Source organism: Brassica napus, chromosome C4 (assembly GCF_020379485.1).
Source record: "Brassica napus cultivar Da-Ae chromosome C4, Da-Ae, whole genome shotgun sequence".
Classification (NCBI taxonomy): domain Eukaryota; kingdom Viridiplantae; phylum Streptophyta; class Magnoliopsida; order Brassicales; family Brassicaceae; genus Brassica; species Brassica napus.
Genome location: NC_063447.1, coordinates 44,572,637 through 44,595,055, shown reverse-complemented (window position 1 = coordinate 44,595,055; position 22,419 = coordinate 44,572,637). Strand labels below are relative to the sequence as shown.

The 22,419-nt window shown below is 38.0% G+C and overlaps 3 protein-coding genes, 1 long non-coding RNA gene and 1 pseudogene across 5 annotated transcripts; 4 read left to right on the top strand and 1 right to left on the bottom strand.

Moving 5' to 3' along the window:
* Positions 1-1,092: 1,092 nt before the first annotated feature.
* Positions 1,093-2,456, top strand: LOC106402761. Of its 2 annotated transcripts, none has more exons than XR_002659050.2 (3): positions 1,093-1,254; positions 1,375-1,829; positions 1,992-2,456. It is a non-coding gene; the product is annotated as an uncharacterized LOC106402761 (long non-coding RNA). The 2 variants fall into 2 exon arrangements; XR_002659051.2 differs by having other exon boundaries at positions 1,102-1,254; positions 1,378-1,829.
* A 1,738-nt stretch (positions 2,457-4,194) lies between these two features.
* LOC125585544 lies at positions 4,195-7,743 on the top strand. Its single transcript, XM_048754829.1, has 6 exons — positions 4,195-5,034; positions 5,288-5,611; positions 5,753-6,058; positions 6,270-6,607; positions 6,677-6,770; positions 6,938-7,743. Exons 1-6 carry the CDS (start codon positions 4,195-4,197, stop codon positions 7,643-7,645), a joined length of 2,610 nt encoding a protein of 869 aa, XP_048610786.1. The 3' UTR covers positions 7,646-7,743.
* A 5,697-nt stretch (positions 7,744-13,440) lies between these two features.
* LOC106390957 (RING-H2 finger protein ATL46-like) lies at positions 13,441-15,074 on the bottom strand. The gene is made up of 2 exons (XM_048754828.1): positions 14,846-15,074; positions 13,441-14,739 (listed from the first exon to the last, which is right to left on the bottom strand). Exon 2 carries the CDS (start codon positions 14,697-14,699, stop codon positions 13,608-13,610), a length of 1,092 nt encoding a protein of 363 aa, XP_048610785.1. The 5' UTR covers positions 14,700-14,739; positions 14,846-15,074; the 3' UTR covers positions 13,441-13,607.
* A 363-nt stretch (positions 15,075-15,437) lies between these two features.
* On the top strand, positions 15,438-18,644 carry LOC106390958 (annotated as a pseudogene).
* A 554-nt stretch (positions 18,645-19,198) lies between these two features.
* LOC111197855 (WAT1-related protein At5g40240) lies at positions 19,199-21,963 on the top strand. The gene is made up of 9 exons (XM_022713972.2): positions 19,199-19,349; positions 19,531-19,774; positions 19,848-19,913; positions 19,995-20,108; positions 20,202-20,454; positions 20,532-20,690; positions 20,770-20,921; positions 21,093-21,601; positions 21,671-21,963. The coding sequence occupies exons 1-8, from the start codon at positions 19,283-19,285 to the stop codon at positions 21,244-21,246; spliced, it is 1,209 nt and encodes a 402-aa protein (XP_022569693.1). The 5' UTR covers positions 19,199-19,282; the 3' UTR covers positions 21,247-21,601; positions 21,671-21,963.
* The last annotated feature ends 456 nt before the right edge of the window (positions 21,964-22,419 follow it).

The following is a 22,419-nucleotide window of genomic DNA, read 5'->3' as shown; positions in this document are numbered from 1 at the left end:
ATTATTCTTCCCTCATGTTTTGTTATTTATGTCTCCTTTATTTTTTACTATTCAAACAAGCATGCTAATTTTATTATAATCAAAGCAATATGATTTATATTAATAGAGTATTAGCTCTAGGAAAAACATGTGAAAAATACTTTGATTAATTTAATTTTAAATGACTTACTATATAATAATTTTAAATGAATTACCATATAATATAATTTTAAGTGACTTACCATATCATAATTTCAATTCATCTGTTTATATTAATAGATGAATTAAATAATATTTCTTCATTAATATAATTTTAAATGACTTGCCATATAATTTTTATGTTTTTAAATATAAAAATATTTTAATTATTTCTAAAAGTGGTAACATATCTATGATATCATATTGTCATTGAAAAATGATGAGAATTTTTTTAAAATTATATATTTGATTGTTTTGCATTCATTTGAAACATTTTAGAACATATATATAGTGAATGAGTGAGTTTAATTAATACTCCATCCGTTTCATAAAGTTACATATTTTAGAGAAAAAATTGTTTCGAAAGATCTATTTTTTGCATTTTCAATGCATGTTTTATTAACTAATTGCAAAGTTCAAAAAATTTAATTGCACTTATTGGATTTTTATTGGTTTAAAATTATGGAAAAAGATAATCACAAAAAATTATGCAAATTTAATGTGTTTTAGACTTTTATTAAAAAATCTAAAATATGTAACATTTTGAAACGGATGAAGTATTATTAGGTTTACATTAATTAGTTTTCTGGAATCTATGATTTATTGTATTCACGACTAATATATGTATATATTAAAAACCGTTTTTATAATTTTTTCTGTAGTTTCATATGTATTTAAATGTATATTATCAATTTATATAATATAATCTATGATATTTAATTTTTTCTATAAATAAATTATATTAATTCATCATATATAAACAAGAAAAATCTACACTATAAGACACATTCACACTTTCTATTAACACATACAAACACTTCTTGCTGGTGACACACTTTCTTTGAGTTCATTGTCCCTTATACCCTCAGCTACCACTAACATCATTCTTCTTTTTTCTAACTAAACCAATTCGTCCAATTAAACACATAAATAAAAAGATAACAAAATACACAACTATTTACTCTTATCTCTTCTCCTATATATTAAAATTCAAAATCACTTTTCTGGTTTCTTGAACCCTTATTGCCATGATTCTCTTTCATCATCTCCCTCAAGTTGAAGAAGAACGTGAAGAAGGTGATTTTGCAGAAGCTTGTTTGATTTCAATTTTTCACTTTGCTCTTCTTCTGCTAATACTCCAACCTCTATGATTTTCTTTTTTTCTCTGTAAATTGCAAACCATGGCCAAATCGAAAGAAGAAGGGAAAGCTTTTTAGTCAACCAACTTCACAGAAGCTTGTCATCGGAGGTTTGTATTTTGTCTACTTTATCTTTTTGCTCCTTTCAATAGTTGTAGATATATAGATCTATAATAGTAGCATATATGCAAATCTATTTTCTGGTTTTCATACAATACACCTTCGTCAAGAGTTGTAGATCTAGTCTATAGATCTATAATAGTAGTGTATACACGAAAGCTCGCTGTGTCCAAGCCATCGCAATCCTCCACCACAAGATTTATCGTCAAACCCACTTACCCAGCGTGTCCATGCTCTGATTGGTGTCGTGAATACCAAACTTTGTGATTAAAAGGAAACAACTTTTAAGCAAAAAAAGAAGAAGGAAACAACTACGGGCATTGTTTCCAAAGTGGGTCCATGGAAGAATCTTGAGCTTCTACTTTCCAGAGTAATGTAATTAAGCGACAAAAAGTGAGTTTTTAATCACTCCCCTCGTCATTTCTTTGCTTATACTTGATAATGTCTCTCACACTTTGTTGAAAGTTTGTAACTTTGAAGAACATTTGGAAAGAGTAGCATAATTTAGTTCAAAAAAATTCATTTTTAATGATTTAAGGGAATGTGTCTTTGCAGTAAGGTGGAGTTGGCTTTCCTTTATGTCAAACCACATGAAGGAGAAAAAGAGAGTGGCAAGTGACAACGAGGGTGAATGATGTCAAGCTGTTACTATATCACGGCTGGTGACAACGAGGGTGAATGATGTCAACCTGCAATAAAAGAGAGATGTGAATGGATCCAGTCACTGTTTTTTTTTCTGAAGAACAAAACTTTCAAGTTAAGGGTGAAATATGTTTAGACTTTAGATGCTGGAACATCCTTAGGTTCAGCTTGAATCAGTCGTTAAGTCTTACAAGTTTCTATCAATTTGTTAAGGTTTCTTTTAAAGGCGTCGAATCAGGGACTGTTACTTTGAACCTCTGTATGATTTGTCTACAAACTTTGTCCACAAAAATCTTGTCCACAAAATTTTGTACATAAAATTTGTAAGATTGAGATTTTTGTCCATAAAATCTTGTCCATAAAATTTTTTACACTAAATGTCTCTGCCATATCATTGGATATTTTGAATTTGTCCTTCAAAAATGTATCTACAAAATACCAAAACGCTATCCACAAAACACAAGTCTACAAAATACCAAAATGCTATCCACAAAGCACAAGCCCACGACTATTTCAAATGTGTCAAAAAATGTATCCACAAAATTGTGTCCACAAATATCAAAATACACAATATGAAATTTAAATTTGATTTTTATAAATATTAAAATACATATATACATATGGATATCAAAATATAAAGAAAAAAATTAATAATTTGATTTATGTGTTTATATATTTATTTATATAGTAGGATATAAAATAATGACATGTATAATATGTTGGAAAATTTTAAAGGTTACTTTTAGTATAAAATACTCTTTTGCTAGATATAAAAAGAGTCAAAAGTATACACACTCTCTTTTATTTTTGTACGTGCTTTCATTTTTTTTAGGGAGAATTGCCAAGTGTGACTCAAAACTTGGAGTCAAACCCAAAACAATACCCCAACTTGGGTCAAAGGCAAAAGTAACCTAAAAGGCTATTGAAATTACAACTATCCCCTTGTGACCAAACAAAAAAACGGAATTCTTTTTACGTTTCTACCCCTCGCAAGTCGTCTGTTTAGACGACTTGAAAATAAGTCGTCCAGACGACTTAACTTAAAGTCGTCTGGACAGTTAGTCTTAAACATAATTTAAAAATTTTGTAAAAAATATTTTGATAAGTGAAAAATGGGAATTATGTAATTAACATATGTCTTAGGAGGTATAAATTAAGATATAACAAATTTCAATTGTTTTCAGCATAGATGAGTGAAAGTAGTGAGTCATGATATTCTTAAGTTTATGTTTCATCAACATATGTTGTAGTATTGTATGTGTTCTTAGGGTTAGATTTTGGAAAGCATTAAAACCGTTTTTGAAAATTTTTAAAATTACTTATGCGTGTTCATTTCTGTGTATAGTAAACACTATTTAAGTATAATTTGATTTTATAACGTGGTTAGTTAGTTAATCTAGTCATTTTAGTTTAGGGGTTCATTTTAGGGTCTAGGACGACTTAATATTTTGTCGTCTGAAAACAGACGACTAAATATTAAGTCGTCTGTTGTACATTATCAGCCAGAATAAGTCGTCTAAACCGGACCAAACCTTAAAGTTTACCAATGTAATTTTAAAGCTAACCGGATTATTTACCCAATATATAAGGTGATTTTTTTTTTTTTTTCATTTTTCGCGATATTCAGAAACCCTAACAGTTCTCTCTCAAAGGCGATTTCGAATTCCCACGATTTCCGAACAAACCGTCGCCCTCGCCACCGTGGTCACCAACGTTCTAAACACTAGCGCCGCCGCTTCTTCTAAACCCTAGCGCCGCCGCTTCTTCTCTGTAAACCTTAGCGCCGTTTCTCTGTAAACCCTAACGCCGCTAAGTCATCAATCTCGAGGAAAAGATGAACATAAAACGTTGTCTCTATCAATTTACTCATTCTCACCGTTTCACGTTTATTTTTTCAGATCTATAACCGCAATGACGAGTACTCCAACTCCTTCTGCGACTGGAAGACTTGTAAGTAATTTAAGTCGTCTGGAAAGTATTCCAACTGGACGACTTAGTAGATGACTTAAATATAAGTCGTCCATTTGGAAGACTTTCCAGACGACTTAATTATAAGTCGTCTACTAAGTCGTCTGGACTTATATTGTTGTCTTTGATTATTTTGCAGACAAAAAGGATGGATATTCCAGAACTCCCCCGTAGGTTATACACATCAGGGGAAGAACCAGAAGCCCACAATAGCATTTCGTATCATACGGATAACAGCAAGTTGCATACTGCTCTTAGGAAAGCTCTTACTGATGACGAATTTGAAGAGCTCAAGGAGTCGAGTTTGGGAGTTTTCATCAAGTTCAAGGAGCAGGGATTTGGTTGGGCTTCAAGGCTGGTTCACTACATGCTCAGTTTCAAGCTGGACATTAAGAAGAAGTATGAGATGTGGTCTCTCGTTGGTCCAGAACCTTTGAGGTTTTCACTGTTAGAGTTTGAAAACCTCACTGGTCTAAACTGCGAGTACATCGAGGACCTTGAGACACCAAAATGTGATGTTACCCCAGAGATGGTTTCTTTCTGGGGGATGCTGGGAGTTCATCTGGAAGCTGGGCCAACTACTGATCAGATAATAGCAGCACTGCAGAGATGCGGGGATTGGTCCAGGGAAGATCGCAAGCGGCTCGCGTACCTCTCCATCTTCACTGGATTCATTGAAGGGAGAAAGTTTTCAACCGCTACACGATCTACTCTGGCAAGGCTAGTGATGGATTTAGAACGGTTTGAGAATTATCCATGGGGGAGAGTCGCATTTAAGGTGCTGATGGACTCTTTGTGGAACAAAGAAATTGCTGGCTGTTACACCGTGGATGGGTTTATACAAGTTCTTCAGGTCTGGACGTACACAGCTATGCCGGAATTGGGTGCTAGTATTGGTGGTCCCAGAGCAGACAGTCCGTCTCCACCGATACTGGCTTACGAGGGCAGCAGAGGCCGCAGATCAATGAAAGCTGCTATCTTGAGTCAGGTATTTACTTCAATCCAAAAGACTGCGCAGACGACTTATTATAAGTCGTCTGGAAGGTCGTCCAGCTGGACGACTTATCGGACGACTTAATTAAGTCGTCTGGAAAGTCTTCCATCTGGACGACTTATTAGACGACTTATTATAAGTCGTCTGGAAGGTCTTCCAGCTGGACGACATAGTAGACGACTTATAATTAAGTCGTCTATTTAGTATTTTTTTCAAATATCTAACTCGATTCTTCTATTTACTGCAGACCCGCGTGATCAACTTTGTTGAGAAGGACATTAGTGAAATGTGGCCAAAATGGGACTCTGAGGTTGAGGACCTGCCCGCGGAGAACATCATTAAAGTCATGTATGAGCGGAGACCGTGGAAGTGGACCATGGATTGCTGGGAAGTCACTGGTACTAAGGTCAATACAAAACCTAAGGTTGTGACTCCATCAAAGAAGGCCAAAGAGATGGTTGTGTTGGAGGAGGAGGAGGAGGAGGAGGAAGACAATCCAAGACCTCGGAAGAAAGCTCGTAAAGAGGCTCCTAAAGTGGCTAGTGAAGAGGCTAGAGAAGAGGCTAGAGGGGTGACCAGAGAGGAGTTGGAAATTATGTTCAAGGGCGTAGCTGACTGCATGAAAAAAGGGTTTAATAAGTGCATGAGGGAGTTTAGGAAGTTGTCCGATAGATTGGAAGCTGTGGAGAAGAAGGTTGGTGTCACCAATCAGGCTACCCCTCAAGATAAACAGCCTACCCCTCTTGCCAAAGAAACCGGGGGTAGAAACAAACAGGCTACCCCTCAAGATAAACAACCTACCCCTCTTGCCAAAGAAACCGGGGGTAGAAACAAACAGGCTACCCCTCATATTCATGAAACCGTGGTTAGTAACCAGCCTCCTCCTCATCAAACCAAACAGCAGCCTCCTCCTCCTCAAAAGAAACAGCAGCAGCCTCCTCCTCCTCAAAAGAAACAGCCTCCTCCTCAAAAGAAACAGCCTCCTCCTCAAAAGAAACAGCCTCCTCAAATCAAAGAGGTTAGTATCAAATCCAGGGTTAACTAGTTGTCCAGACGACTGTAAAAGTTGTCTGGACGACTAGTTGACCCTGGACGACTTAAACGTAAGTTGTCTGGACGACTAGTTGACCACGGAAGACTTAATTTTAAGTCGTCCAGGTCCAACTAGTCGTCCAGACAACTTTTGTTTAAGTCGTCCAGAGTTAACTTGTGTGCAACTTTTATTGCAGAGATGGTTGCCGGAGGATACAGCAACCGAGGCGAACTCGGTAAATAAGACCTCCAAAGAGATTGTTGCTGTCACTTCCACCGATCACCAACCGAGCCTCGCTTCCACCGATCAACAACCGAGCCTCGCTTCCACCGAGCCAAGCGATCCAGTTTCAGAACCGAGCCTGGTTGTATTGGACAAGCGTGCAAAGAGTAAAAGAGCGAAGAAACCTGCTCCCACTGTGAGATCTCCTTATACGGCAGAGAAAAAAAAAGATAAAGTGGGAGCCTATAATCCATTTCCGCCAGTAAACAAAGATCGGTTGAAGGAACTCGCTGATTGGTTGAAAACTGATCCGTAAGTGATTGCTTTACCCATAATAGCTTGATTTAGTCGTCCAAAACTGATTGCTTTTTTTGTTTGCAGTCATTATTTAACTAAGACCGAGGACAAACCACGTACATCACCAACAAGGTGGTACCACTTCCTCCGGACAGCCAGAGGATGGCTGGAAGACTGCGTAAGTCTTCTGCACACGATTTAAGTCGTCTACAAAGTCGTCCAAGTAGACTACTTTCCAGACGACTTATTATAAGTCGTCTGGAAAGTCGTCTACTTGGACGACCACGTAGACGACTTATATTTAAGTCGTCTGGTAACTTCTAACTTGTTATATTTAATATGCAGCATATAGATGCTTGGATTAATGTGCTAAGGCAGAGGTATCAGGAGAACCCACAAGCTTTCAGGAGCGAGCGAATGTGCTTCCTGGATCACAACTTTTCCCAGTCTTGGAGAGAGCAGTATCACCTCTTCAAAACATCGGAACCTGATCACAAAGGTTTAGGAAGAGTTCTACCTGGTGGGGCGTCGTATTTTTATGACGGATCAATACCTTCATTTTGCCAATCAAACAAGAAGTGGGGGGAGGACATTGATGATATCTATGCGCCAGTGAACTTGGACGACAAGCATTGGGTTGCTATTTGGATATCGATCCCTAAGAGGCACATAGTCGTCTGGGACAGCATACCTTCATCTAGTGTACCAGACGCATGGGATGCGATAATGGAGCCTTTTCTCCAGATGGTCCCTTATCTGCTTGTTGAGTGCGCAGCCACCGACGAAATACGGGTCAAATACGGGTTGGAGCCATACACATATGAGAGACCGCTGAAAGGTGTACCCACGGCCAACAATGGTGATTGTGGCGTGTACACTGTAAAGTACATTGAATGTCATGCTCTCGGTGTCTCCTTTGACCCTAAAGACTTTGCTAGGTGCAACGCAAAGAAAATGAGGGATAATATGGCGGTGGATATATGGAAGGAGCTTGTTGATCAGCATCTAAAAGAAAATGTGGATGGTGATAGGTTCGTGGGCTTGTATGATTAGATTAGTGTTTGTATTTGAACTTGTCTTTGTATTTGAATATATAAGTTGAACTTGTAAATATATAAGTTGTAAATATATAAGTTGTCTGGAAGATTAGTGTTTGTGTTTGTATTTGAACTTGTAAATATATAAGTTGTCTGGAAGAAATAAGTCGTCTGGAAGGTTTTCCAACTGGACGACTTACAAATAAGTCGTCTAGAAGGTTTGGACGACTTGAAGGGATAGTAGAAGGTAGTCTAAAAATAAAATACACTTGAAGGGATAGTAGAAGGTCGTCTAAAAATAAAATACACTGGACGACTTAGTAGAAGGTCGTCTAAAAATAAAATACACTGGACGACTTAGTAGAAGGTCGTCTAAAAATAAAATACACTGGACGACTAAAAATTTAGTCGTCTGGACGGGTAATCAAGACTGGACGACTTAAAAATTTTGTGTACATTGTGGTTTCGTATGGCCAGTTTCCTTGCAGTTTGAGCATCTCCGTGCCCTGTGTTTCTTCCTGGGTTTGTGTCCTCTCATCCTAGATAGCTCCAACCAAGATTGCCATCTTGATTTCTTCGGTCTCCCCCGACCACGCTTTAGTTCTGGAGGAAAGCATTCTCGTTCCTCAATATGTTGTGACACGATAGGATATATATTCTCTGAGTATCCTGCATACAGATAATTCTTTGAGTACAGTGGACATACAAGTGTGGAGATATGCAAACCAGCATGTATTCCAGCAGCTATAGCATGAGAGCAAGGTATTTTCTCCACTCCATAGACACCACAATCACACTTTGCATGTTCCAAATCAACCACACAGTCCATTTTGCCACCTTTGACAAAGAAATGCCATCCATCAATTGGTTCGACCGTCATCGTACCCGCTATCTCTTCTCGAACAGCAAGCAAGTATTCAACACCCCCGCTATGTTCAGTTGTGAGACTCAAAGCATCTTGTCTCCTTTTCCAATACCATTTTCCTAACTTCTGCCTTATGAACTCCAGCAGGAACGTAATCGGAAATCCTCTTGCTCGCTTCAGTGCGGAATTAATAGATTCAGCAATGTTGCTTGTTTTTATGTTGAACCTGTTCCCCTTACAATAAACCCTTGACCATAGCCTGACGTCGGCTTTCTCCAAATACGTTGCAAGTTCCGGGTTTGCACTCCGTATCTCAGCCATGTACCGGTCAAAATCGTAAACCGTGTGAGCATAAGCAGCCCCTTTCACCAAGTACATGAGATGTTTCCCTTTAAACTTTTTGACAATGTTATCTTGAAGGTGATAATAACATATTCCTCGGGTTGCCCAAGGAAACACCTTATCACACGCACTTTTAATGGCCTTGTGCCGGTCGGAGACTATCACCAGAGGCTTGTCATGAGATATACAACTAGCCAATTTTGTGAAAAACCATTCCCAAGAAGGTATATCTTCCTCATCCACGATCCCAAAAGCCAATGGGAATATCTGAAAATTGCCATCTTGTGCGGCTGCAACTAACATAGTTCCTCCATACTTTCCACTTAGGTGAGTTCCATCCACCACAATGACCCTTCTCTGATACTTAAAACCTTTGATAGAAGCTCCAAAAGAGAGAAATAGATACTTAAATCTTTTCATAGAATCAAGTTCTATCGCCGTGATAGAATCAGGATTTGCAATGGAGATTTGCTCGAGATATGATGCCAGACGCGAATACCCTTCTTCTGCTGATCCTCTCACCAATCTTTGTGCATATAACAGTGCTCTGTATGAAGTGGTGTAATCAAGCGCCATGCCAAACATGTTCCTCATTGCATCAGTGATATGCTGCGGAGTTATCCCATCAATGATTCCAACACGATCAATGAAAAGACTACCTACATACTTCGGAGTACAGTGTCTCCGCTGAGCGATTCGGTCTCCCGCTGAGCATAAATGTTTTTCCACATACTTTGTTACCCAAAACGTGTTTGTCCCATGTTTGACACTCGCTCTGACCTTCCATCCACAATAGCTAACCGGACATGTTGCCACAACGAGAGTTTTCGTTGATTTGTATAATTTGAAAGAAAACTTACCCCTCACTGCTGCCAACCGCAGCTCTGAAAGCAGAGCACCCTTGCTAACAAAACTCTGGTTGACATAGATACTGGTACCATTCGATTTTCCTCCTTCAATAGCATTTGTCTTAGCATATGTCTTTTGGATTTCTTCAAAACAAATATTATCATCATCTTCCTCGTCCTCATCTGGAACCTTTCCATAAAGACTGTAATCCCCACCATTCTGATCCGTTTCACCAACAATAGAATTATCAGCATCCTCCTCCCCATTTTCCTCCTCCCCATCTTCTTCCCATTCACCAGCTTCATCATTATCACCAACATCTTCTTCCCATTCACCAGCTTCATCATTATCACCAACATCTTTTTCCCATTCACCAGCTTCATCAATATCCCTTTTCTCTGAAACCGTTTCGACCTTGCTGCGGCTTGATACACAAAGACATACTCTATGGGTTTTGAGTATCTCCAGCAAGTTTCGAACTTGTCTATCACTTGTAACATGAATGGGAAGACTGCCTGGAGCCATCATCATTTCTGCTGGTAATGAGTAGCTAATCTCCACACTCACTGTTCTCATGTCCAGGTTATAATCTTCTTGAGCCATTGCAACAAGTTCAGCATGTGTTGAATCTTCATTCAATAAAAACAATCTTCCTCCTTTGAGATCATCAACCACAAAATCCCAACGGAAATCTCTCAACAACCATTCTCCATACACTGCATGTAACTGAAAAATCATCTGCAAATATTCAAAATAAAACACATTAGTAAACATAGAGAAAAGGGAAATGAAGAAGTTCAATAAACATTGCCGCAGACGACTTAGCATTAAGTCGTCCAGAAGACTTAAAGGTAAGTCGTCTAAAGAGGTCACTTTTGCAATTGAAAATTAAAAGGGACGACTTAATTCTAAGTCGTCCGGCTTTGTTTGTTAAAAAAAAAACTTCAGACGACTTATATATAAGTCGTCTACGAGAAACGGGCTAGTTTTGCATTTGACCGAATCGTGTCAGATCTTTGACTATTTCTGGACGACTTATAATTCAGTCGTCTCTGGGAAAGTTAAAATTTCAATATTTTATGAAAACTTGACGACTTACGTGTAAGTCGTCCTAGGTTAGTTTTGTAATTGAAAAATAAAACTTGAAATTTAACTTTCTCCAGACGACTTAGATGAAAGTCGTCCAGCTAAACGACTTAATTTAAGGTCGTCCGGGATAAGCAAGGTTTGACCAGAAAATTGGGAAAAATTCTGGACGACTTTGCTTTCCCCGGACGACTTTAAATTAAGTCTTCTGGAGGGACGACTTTATATTAAGTCGTCTGGTTAAAGTTAAATTATGAAGTTTTATTTTTCAATTACAAAACTAACCTAGGACGACTTACACGTAAGTCGTCAAGTTTTCATAAAATATTGAAATTTTAACTTTCCCAGAGACGACTGAATTATAAGTCGTCCAGAAATAGTCAAAGATCTGACACGATTCGGTCAAATGCAAAACTAGCCCGTTTCTCGTAGACGACGTATATATAAGTCGTCTGAAGTGTTTTTTTTTAACAAACAAAGCTGGACGACTTAATTTAAGTCGTCCGTTTGACCAGAAGACTCATCAGTAAGTCTTCTACATACAGATGACTTACTAGTAAGTCTTCTACGCGAACAGATCTTGAAAAAAAATTCAAATTCGTACCTTAAACTAGGTGAGATGACTTCGTTTGCACACAGGGTCTTCTCCAACCACCCAGAACCTCAAACGAAAGCAACCGTAAGTCAAAACGAAAGAAATATGGCTCTGCAACCATAGCCCATATTTTGAATCAAAAGCTTGAGTTTTTTGGATGAATATAGAGAGAAAGTGAAAGAAATGTTGTTTTTAGTTCATAACAATTGAAACAGAGAGAGTGTAAAGAGATTTACGTGCATTAAAGGGCATTAAAAGCTTCAAACAGTTCGTACAAGGTTGTTGCCACTATTCATTGCAGTGGCAGTATTGTAAATACTTGAAGAAGATGAGGTTGAGACAGTAAAGAAGCAATTTTCGAAAAAAAAAAAAAAAAATGTTAATGGCATTTTCGTAGATAAAGTGCAGGTGTGGGGTTAAAATCTCAAAAAAAAAAGGAGTCAAAAGAAAAGGTTAGTTTTCTGTTTGACTCCAAGTTTTGAGTCACTTTTGCAAAAAGCCCTTTTTTTTATGACAATCTTATTTTTCCAGCAATTGGATTTTTTTTTTTTGCGCAACCTATTGGATCTTCTTTGAAATTTTTAAACTTGTGGCCATAATTAATTCTCACATACCTTCATAACTCATACAAAGAAACTAAGAGCATGTTCAACGGGTAGAAACGTTAAGAGTTGCTAAAAGAAAAAAAATATTAATATTATAATAATTTATCTGTTTTTCATTTTTCTGTAAAAAAGAGAACCAATTACTGAATGCCACGTATATGAATTGTGTTAGTAGCTATATCTTAAGATCGTTGTTTTAGAAACGTTCTTCTTTCTCTTTCCTATTTTTGCTTTATTTTTAATTCTTTTATTATAAGAAATAATGGCTAAGAACATGCGTTAAACATGCTCTAAGTCATAGCAAAAGGCTCGGGTTCCACTAACTCAACCGAATCAAAAAAAAAACTGTCTTGTTTGTCAAGCAGAGGGCATTTTGGTCCGAAAATTACTTTAGGAACCGGGAATGTGCTCCTCAAGTGAAAAATGTCTTATATTGTCAAAAAAAGACAGAAATGTGTCTTAATTGGTAACACACTCTATAAACAATCAATCAAATTATAACAATTAATTGAAAATCTCTCCTATCAGCGACACATCAGTAGAAATCATTTAAGTGACTTCTCAATTAATATATAAGAGGATTATTATTATCTTTGGTGTAATATTTGGTGTCATAGTTAGAGATGACAAAAAGAATTTGACACTAAAACACCAAATTTGGTATAATTTCAACACCAAATTATGTGTAATTTCATCACCAAATTTAGTGCCATGATTGGAGATAACATAAGAGACACAAACCGATGAAAGCCATCATTTGATTTAACTGGTTTATATCAATTTAAATCAATTTTAACCAGATTAAAAAGATTTGAACCAATTTAAAATGATTTAGACTGATTTAAATTGTATAAATCAGATTTTAATAAAATTGTCTCAGTTATGACCAAATTACCATGTAAACCGATTTTTAGAACATAGGTAAAAAAACACTATTAGCATTACTGTTTCATAGTACAAGATATTACATGGATCCATCATGAGTTCTAATTGTTCATTTTTTCTTTAAAATTTTCTTTATTCAATCGGGTTAAATCAATCAAAATCCAGTGGGGGATGGTATATATCTTTTAAGAGTCAAAGAACATACCAACCCTACAACAACAAACATAAACCATTAGTGCCACATACTTTTGAAATTTGAAGTCTTAAAGGTAGTTGGTACTTTGGTTTATGCAAGATTTCATTTTTGTTTTGGCTTAACACAAAGAGCCAAAAAAAAAAAACTCTTAACCTACACCAAAGACTAGATTCTGTGTGAACACAAAGTCAAGTTTTAATTTGTATCCATACTTGTAACTTGAAAGTAAATAAAATTCTTATGTAACCAAGAACAGAGAATCTGTTTTGAGAGTAAAGGAAAGTCTATTGAAAAGAAGAAAGAAAAGAGAACCAGTGACTCTAAAGTGAAGAAAAATTAAAGATAAAGCATCAGTCTTTTGGAATCCACTATTGTTGAGCATGCCTAATTAACTTTAATCTCATATCATTAACAACCAAGATGCAATATGAATTTCTTATAAACCTTATAACATTATGTTACAACATATGATTGTCAAACCCCCAAGATATAATCAGTAAACCCTCTAAAACCTTATCAATGGTTCGGACTGAAAAAATGAGCAAAAGATACTTACTACCTTTCACCGTTCTCCAGCTTCTTACGTTCTTCCATCCATGGAAGTTTTGGAAGATCATCGACGTTAAGCGATGAAGAAGGCAACCTCCTTTGAGCATCTGAAGAGAACTTGTCTTTCTTTGGCCACAACCAAATCTTTGAAACCGAAAAGCTCTCTCCTTTAGCCACAACACTACTCATCTTCTTCTCTTCAGATGATGAATCCTGAGACTCTTTGTCCTGAGGTTTCAAACGCAGTTGCCTATCGTTGCAAAAGGGTACTTTAAGCTCCGAGCTACCGAGTATATACTGATACGAACCCATTGAGAAACATCTCCTTGCGTCTAGATTACTACTACTAGTCTCTCCTACACCATCATGACCTTCATGTCCTTGACTAACATTGTCAAGCCTCTTGAACTTCCCTAACCTCACCGGTAAAACCCCTTTCTCCACAACGATTTCTTGAATCTCCATAGCTTTCTCAGCTACACGCTCTTCCTCCTCTTCTCTTATATCATCGAAGTCAAACATGGGATTCTCCATGGAGAAGCCAGGGGAGAAGAGAGTGCCACGACAAAGAGGGCAAGTCGAGTTAGACTGAAGCCAAGTATCAATACAGTTCAGGTGAAAGGCATGGCTACACGTTGGCAACAACCTCAGCTTATCTTTCTCAGTAAACTCACAGAGACAAACCGCGCAATCGAAAGGCTCCTTGGAGGCACCGACCATTTCTTTGTAGTGAAAAACAGGCAAAGCGTCGATGAAGGCTTGGTCGAGACCAGAGTCGTTGAGATGGAACAGCTGTTGAAGCTGTCTTTGAAGAGCGTCGCTGGTAGAGATCTCTGGGTATCTGTTAGACCTCGAAGCCGAAGCGGAAGCAGAAGCAGGAGAAGGATGCTTGATGAGAAACCTAACGAGCAAATGAAGAAGGCCGGAGATGAAGAACAAGACGGCTAGGATGACGATAACGAAGAGAACCGCCGGGCTGATTCTGTTACCGGACGGTGGTGGAGGAGACGGCGGAGGGAGAATTGGGTCTCTGTAAAACGGTGGTGGGTACGCAAAGGTGCCGTCTTTTTGCTCAATTGCGGATCGAACCCAAGACATGTTTGTAAAGATCTCAACTTCAAGATCCAGGAAACAGAAACTGAGACAAAACAACAAGAGCTCCAAGTTAAGTGGAGGAATAAGAAGAAGAGTTCATCAATAACATCGTCAACATCGAGAGAAACAGAGATTACGCAAACACTCACCTAAAAGCCCATCCAGGTTCTCAGAAAAAGTTAAGCTTCCCGTGAATTAAATGAACTCTTTTTCTCTGTCAGATTTGCAGAGGAAGAAGAGAGTGAAAGGAACTCTCCTGTCTCTCTCTATCTATCTATCTATCTATCTATTTCTATCTTAACCTTTCGTTTTCTTGAGCTTTAATGGTGGAAGACTAGAAGAAAATGACAAAGTGGTGTTGTAATTTTCCGAAGTGCGAGGCAAAGTTGGAAAACAACAACATGTAATAAAGTAAAAGCTTTGAAAATTAAAAAAAAGTTAAAATAAAAACAAAAGATAAATTAAACTAACGCTTTTAGACTTGGGCCCACGTGCATGGATGAGCGAGTTGGTGTCTGATGGTCAATTCTAAAGACAAAAAATGACGGTTTCCTATGTTTTTGGTCTTATATAAGATCAGTAATGAGCGGAACTACCCAGCCCAACAATATCATCCAAATGGATAGGCGATCTGGTTACGGTTAAGTTTATATTTATTAAACCAATCAACTTACGAACAAATTCCGGTTCGATTTTGATTTTAAATAATTTGGTTTGGCTAGGTTCGGTTCCGAGCTATTTACTCAACCATAGTGTCAAAAAAATACGAAATCTAACCGTAGGATCAATTATTTTGATTTTTGACCGTCATCGTGTCGCCGGCAGCACCAAATGGTGAAATCGCCGGACAGGCGACGGCAAAGTCGCCTTCCGTGAGCTCCTGACTCTGTTTCACCGTCACTTACGAGTGAACATTGGTGCGATTCTGGGGATCCTCCTTTGGATAAGTTATCTTGTGTTGCTGGATCAATCGAAAGGTCAGTAATAATGTAGAACTCGGTAGATGACATTGCGCTTGGATTTGATGCGTTAATAAATTGCTTGTACTACGATTAGATTAAAGCTGATGCAATTGTTGCAGAACACTTGAAATCACCAAAAGCAAAGTCTTTGTCTTTATCAATCATCTAAAATGAGAGGAATAGGAGAAGAGCAGTGGCTTGGAGGTACTTTAGCAGAGATGCTGTGCCGTTTTGGTGTGGAGTGTGCAATGGTTGGTTCAAGCACACGCTGTACAAGGCTGCTACTTAAGGGATTGAACTTCTATGCCTTTATCTTGTACACTTAGGTTGTTTCAACACTAATCCTTCCTCCGCTTTCCATCATCTTTGGAAGGTATTTGATCTTTTCTTATATTCTCTTTGATGCTCCGTATAAGCGTTGTCAGGAATATGAACTTGTTTTTTACATGTATCTATGTCAAGATGATTGACTTGAGTCAAATCTCCTCTCTTCTTCAAGATTTTCTTACTTGCGCTTCTCGGGTAATAAAAATGTGGTGATGTTTCTTGGTTTATGGGCTTTTTCTGGTTTATCTAGTGTAGTTTCTTAACTTGGGAGAATCATGTTCATGTCGCAGATACCTCACACCAGCTTTTACCTTCACCCTAGCCGTTATCTTCAGGCTACACCTCATTCTCTTTCTTTTTGCGATAAACTTGTGTGGATATCATGTACGCTTGTTACTACCGCGAATGTAACTCTAACTGGTTCTGCTTATGGAGTTTTATAGAATTAGATGTCCAAGAAATATATCTGAAAAGTTTTCTTTGTATGATGAGGCTGATGCGATTGGAAGTTTTCTTCATTGAGATGGAAGTTGAGAAACTCTTCGGTTAGCTGATTAAGGTGTACGTATTAGAATATTCGATTGGAACCTTGTGTGGTGTGAAGTATTTGGTCAAGTTTTTTTTTTTTAAATTATGGAGAGAGAGAGAGAGATATTTTCAATGTGGTGTGAATTATTTTGTCAAGGTGTCACTTATAAATAAAATAATGACCATTTAGCCAGCATGAGTGCTATACCACCAACCCAATGATTGCTTCTATGCCCAGCTTTAATCTCATCAGACAGTTTCTGGGAATTTAGACATCAAATCTGTCATGCGAGGAACAGGAGAAGATACAGTAGCGTGGAGATACTTTTACAGAGATGTTGTGCCGTTTGCTGCAATGTTTGCGGTTGAGTGTTCCACTGTTGGGACAAACACACTGTACAAGGCTGCATCGTTAAGAGGATTGAACTCCTATGTCTTTATCTTTTACTCTTATGCTGCTTCAACCATTGTGCTTCTTCCACTTGTCCTCATCTTTGGAAGGTACTTGATCTCACCTTTGTTCAGTATGAAATTTCTCAAGAACATGATGAACTTACTTTTTTTTTATATGCAGATCTAAAAAATTACCATCAGCCAAGTCTCCTCTCTTCTTCAAGATGTTCTTACTCGGGCTTTTCGGGTAAATAATATAACTTCTGCTTCTAGATTAATGGATGTCTCCGGTTTTTGTGTTCTAGTTTGTTTGACTTAGAGGAACAGGTGCACGGCGCGAATGGTTGGTTTTAAAGGGGTTGAACAAAGTTTTCCTACTCTTTCCTCCGCTATGAGCAATCTCACGCCAGCTTTCACATTCACCCTCGCAGTTATCTTCAGGTTCCACTCCACCTCGTGGTTTCTTACTATAACTATCATTATTGGGTATGTAACTCTGAACTGGTTCTGCTTCCTTGTGTGGCTTGTAAAGGATGAACAAGTAGTGTTAAGGAGCTCTGCGACTCAGGCTAAAATCATTGGTGGAGTTCTATCTATATCTGGTGCTCTGGTTGTTGTGCTGTATAAAGGCCCAAAAGTTCTAGCTGCTGCATTTTTTACACCTTCATCATCTCCTACCAGTTCGCTCACCAGCAGTTGACTTCATCAGAGTCAAGTTGGATAGTCGGTGGCATTTTGCTTGCTTCACAGTACTTTTTTGTTTCAGTCTGGTATATTGTTCAGGTATAAACACGTAGATACTCTGGGTTGTTGGTGACACATAAAACTCTTGCTAAATTCGGAAGCTGTATATGGTTTCAGACTCTGGTCATGGAGGTATACCCTGAAGAAATAACAGTAGTCTTCTTCTACAACTTATTTGCGACGCTAGTCTCAGCACCTATATGTTTATTGGCGGAAAGGAACTTGACTTCTTGGGTGCTTAAACCGGATATTACCCTCGCTGCAATCATATATTCGGTGAGACTCAAACCTTTTCTATATATTCTGCTTCCATTGCTGACTGACTATGTTTTAAGCTCAGGCATTAAACACTTTGTTTCAGGGAGTCTTTGCCTCAGTATTCAGTGTGCTTACACACACACATGGGGTCTGCATCTGAAGGGTCCTGTCTATGTATCCTTGTTTAGGCCACTGTCTATTGCAATCGCAGTTGCCATGGGTGCTATATTCCTCAGTGATGCACTTCACCTCGGGAGGTATTATCTCATTCCTCTTACAGAGAAAGATAGAGCTCAGCTCTAGGTTTTTGAAATGCTTAGTATCTATTTTAAGTCTACACAGTTCCATGTTACATAACTGTATAAACTGCCATGGTAGTAACGAATATAGGTTTTGCATGTATGTGTCGTGGGCAGTGTCATTGGATCAGTGGTATTGTGTCTTGGATTCTACACTGTGATTTGGGGCAAAACAAGAGAGGATTCAACCAAAACTGTAGCTGGTTCTGAGCAATGTGCACCCTTGCTGGTTACACACATATCGTAGAAGATGAAGGCTTGTGATTAAGATAAGATTGATGCAAGTGAATGACAATATGCTTATATTATTTATTTGTAAATGCGGGTGGATGGTGATAACTTTCAAATTATTGCGTTGTGCTAGTCCCAAAAACATTTTTTCACAATACAAAGTTACCCAAACGAATGAGTAAACAAATTTCTTCGTTTTCGTTTTATGGAGAATGTTCAAATGGAAGTTGGGAAATTCTTCAGCTGCAGGATGGTTGCTTCTGAAATCACTTTGACTTCTGAGATTTTTGTATAGTAATGAACATCAGATCTTATGGCAAAAGGTGCAGAAGAAGAGACAGTGTATTGGATATTTTTTGCAGATATGTAACATATGTTATGCCGTTCACTGCAATGGTCGCGACTGGAACTAACACACTGACTTTTCAAGGCTGCCACCTTGAGAGGATTGAGCTTCTATGTCTTTGTCTTCTACAGCTATGTCGTTTCTACACTTGTCTTTCTTCATGTGTCTCTAATCTTTAGAAGGTATTTGAGCTCTTTCATTAACGTCAGAAAGTATTTCTAGATTTATGGGCATTTCCTTGTTTCTGTTGTGTAGTTTCGTAATTGGGGAGAATCTGGTTCATGTCACAGATAGATAGCTGGCTGTAAAGGAATATAATATAGTTATCTTACTCTTTCCTCTTTTATCAACAACCTCTCACACCAGCTTTTACCTTCACCCTCACAGTTATCTTCAGGTTACACCTCCTTCTCTTTCCTCTGCTACGCTTGTTAATATCATTTTTGTATGTAACTCTCTAACTGGATCACTATCTCTTGGACGAGCTTACTAATCTGGATGCTGCTTGTGTCGACGATGTGGATTGGGATGATCTTTTGGAACCTTGTGTGGTGTGAAGTATTAGGTCAACTTGTTTTTTTTTTTTTTAATTATTGAGAGGGAAGAGCGATATTGTTAATGTGTGGTGTGAATTATTTGGTCAATTGGTCAACTTATAAATAAAATAATGACCATTTAGCAAGCATGATGGATATGACCACCAACCCAATGATTGATTCTATGCCCACTTTAATCTCATCAAACAGTTTCTGGGAATTTAGACACCAAATCTGTCATGAGAAGAACAGGAGAAGAGACAGTGGCATGGAGGTACTTTCACAGAGATGTTGTGCCTTTTGCTGCAATGTTTGCTGTTGAGTGTTCCACTGTTGGGTCGAACACACTGTACAAGGCTGCATCGCTAAGAGGATTGAACTTCTATGTCTTTATCTTTTACTCTTATGCTGCTTCAACACTTGTGCTTCTTCCACTTGCCCTTATCTTTGGAAGGTACTTGATCTCACCTTTGCTCAGTATAAAATTCCTCAAGAACATGATGAACTTACATTTTTTTTATATGCAGATCTAAAAAATTACCTTCAGCCAAGTCTCCTCTCTTCTTCGAGATGTTATTACTTGGGCTTTTCGGGTAAATAATATAGCTCCTGCGTCTATATTAATGGATGTCTCTGGTATTTTGTGTTCTAGTTTGTTGACTTAAGAGGAACAGGTGCATGGCGCAGATGGTTGGTTTTAAAGGTGTAGAACAAAGTTCTCCTACTCTTTCCTCTGCTATGAGCAATCTCACGCCAGCTTTCACATTCACCCTCGCAGTTATCTTCAGGTTTCACTTCCACCTTAGTGGTTTGTTACTATAACTATCATTATTGGGTATGTAACTCTTAACTGGTTCTGCTTCCTTGTGTGGCTCGTAAAGGATGGAACAAGTAGTGTTAAGGAGCTCTGCGACTCAAGCTAAAATCATCGGTGGAGTTCTATCTATATCTGGTGCTCTGGTTGTTGTGTTGTATAAAGGCCCAAAAGTTCTATCTGCTGCATCTTTTACACTTTCATCATCTCCTACCAGTTCGCTTCACCAGCACTTGACTTCATCAGAGTCAAGCTGGATAGTTGGTGGCCTTTTGCTTGCTTCACAGTTCTTTTTTGTTTCAGTCTGGTATATTGTTCAGGTATAAACACTTAGATACTCTGGGTTGTTGGTGGCACATGAAACTCTTGCTAAATTCGAAGCTGTATATGGTTTCAGACTCTGGTCATGGAGTTATACCCTGAAGAAATAACAGTGGTCTTCTTCTACAACTTATTTGCAACGCTAGTCTCAGCACCTATATGTTTTTTGGCGGAAAGGAACTGGACTTCTTGGATGCTTAAACCGGATATTACCCTTGCTGCAATCGTATACTCGGTGAGAATCAAACCTTATAATCTGCTTCCATTGCTGACTGACTATGTTTTAAGCTCAGGCATTAAACACTTTGTTTCAGGGAGTCTTTGCCTCAGTATTCAGTGTGCTTACACACACATGGGGTCTGCATCTGAAGGGTCCTGTCTATGTATCCTTGTTTAGGCCACTGTCTATTGCAATCGCAGTTGCCATGGGTGCTATATTCCTCAGTGATGCACTTCACCTCGGGAGGTATTATCACTATCCTCGTCTTAGTTTCTATACAGATAAAGATATAACTCAGCTCTAGGTTGTTGAAATGCTTAGTATCTATTTTAAGTCTACACAGTTCCATGTTAGATAACTGTATAAACTGCCACGGTAATAACGAATATAGGTTTTGCATGTGTGTGTTGTGGGCAGTGTCATTGGATCAGTGATATTGTGTTTTGGATTCTACACCGTGATTTGGGGCAAAAAAAGAGAGGATTCAACCAAAAATTTAGCTGGTTCTGAGCATTGTGCACCCTTGCTGCTTACACACACCGTAGAAGATGAAGGCTCGTCATTAAGATAAGATTGAAACAAGTGAATGATGATAATATGCGTATACTATTAATTTGTAAATGCGGGTGGAGGGTGATAACTTTGGAATTATTGCGTTATGCTGGTCTCAGAAACATTTGTTCACAATGCAAAGTTATCCAAACAAATGAGTATTCTTCAGTTTCGTTTTATGGAGAATTTTCAAATGGAAGTTGGGAAATTCTTCAGAAGGCATATATGGGCGTTTCTGGTTTGTAGTTTCATAATTCGGGAGAATCTGGTTCATGTCGCAGATAGATGGCTGTAAAGAAGTATATAATATAGTTCCCCAAAGCTTGCCTCCTCTATCAGCAACCTCATACACCAGCTTTTAACTTCATCCTCAGGTTACACCTCCTCTTTCTACGCTTGTTACTATCATTCTTGTATGTAACTCTATAACTGGATGATTATAGGCTCTTGGACGAGCTTACGAATCTGGATGCTGCTTGTGCGTCATATCGGTTTACGGGGAACCAAAACTTTTACAGAACAGTTGAGATTATGTCTCAAATGTATTGCCCTGACATAGCTGAAGACAGGCAAGATTCTGACCACAGACTTTTTGATCCTGAAGATTAATAAAGTCTAGAAAGAGTTTATTTTTTGTTCTACGTTGTGATAGTGGGCTAAAATAAACAAACTACTGTATGTAGATTTTGCATTTAGGCTTTTTGCCATAATCTACTGTTAGGCAGTTTTGTGAAAACTTCGAAGCAACTGCAAATAAGCTTAAAGCGCAGATAATTGGGAAAGAAGTTAAAAGGAATGATCCAATTTATAAACATCTCTTCAAGATTAAGTTTACAAACATACATTAAGATCAATGTGTATTGGTAGTTCTTTGTATACTACTACTGAACATCATGTTATGTTAGTAAACTATAAAAAGTTTTTCCACAATGCACAGAAACCCCATTCAATACATACAACAGAGCAGCTGACTAAATGGGACATATCAGACCACATCCAATAAAAGTAGGACTGTAATCAAAGTAAAACCTGCAAAGTCATGATAACTCAGTTATCAATCTGGTCCCAACACATGCTAATCTTGTCTAGTCTCACCGTTTTCCGGATCCTATTACACATATGTAGTAGTCATGTATAGGTTTAATAATAATTAATGGATTATATAGGGGGCTTTCCTGCAAAATTTAACTTT

Coding starts and splice junctions, on each gene's coding strand:
- LOC111197855 (XM_022713972.2), top strand. CDS start 19,283: ATGCTGCTTGTGTCGACGATGTGGATTGGGATGATCTTTTGGAACCTT. Junction 19,914..19,994: donor TTATTACTTGGGCTTTTCGG/GTAAATAATATA, acceptor TAAGAGGAACAG/GTGCATGGCGCAGATGGTTG. Junction 20,691..20,769: donor TTGCTGCAATCGTATACTCG/GTGAGAATCAAA, acceptor ACTTTGTTTCAG/GGAGTCTTTGCCTCAGTATT.
- LOC106390957 (XM_048754828.1), bottom strand. CDS start 14,699: ATGTCTTGGGTTCGATCCGCAATTGAGCAAAAAGACGGCACCTTTGCG.
- LOC125585544 (XM_048754829.1), top strand. CDS start 4,195: ATGGATATTCCAGAACTCCCCCGTAGGTTATACACATCAGGGGAAGAA. Junction 6,608..6,676: donor GATTGGTTGAAAACTGATCC/GTAAGTGATTGC, acceptor TTTTGTTTGCAG/TCATTATTTAACTAAGACCG. Junction 6,771..6,937: donor GAGGATGGCTGGAAGACTGC/GTAAGTCTTCTG, acceptor TTTAATATGCAG/CATATAGATGCTTGGATTAA.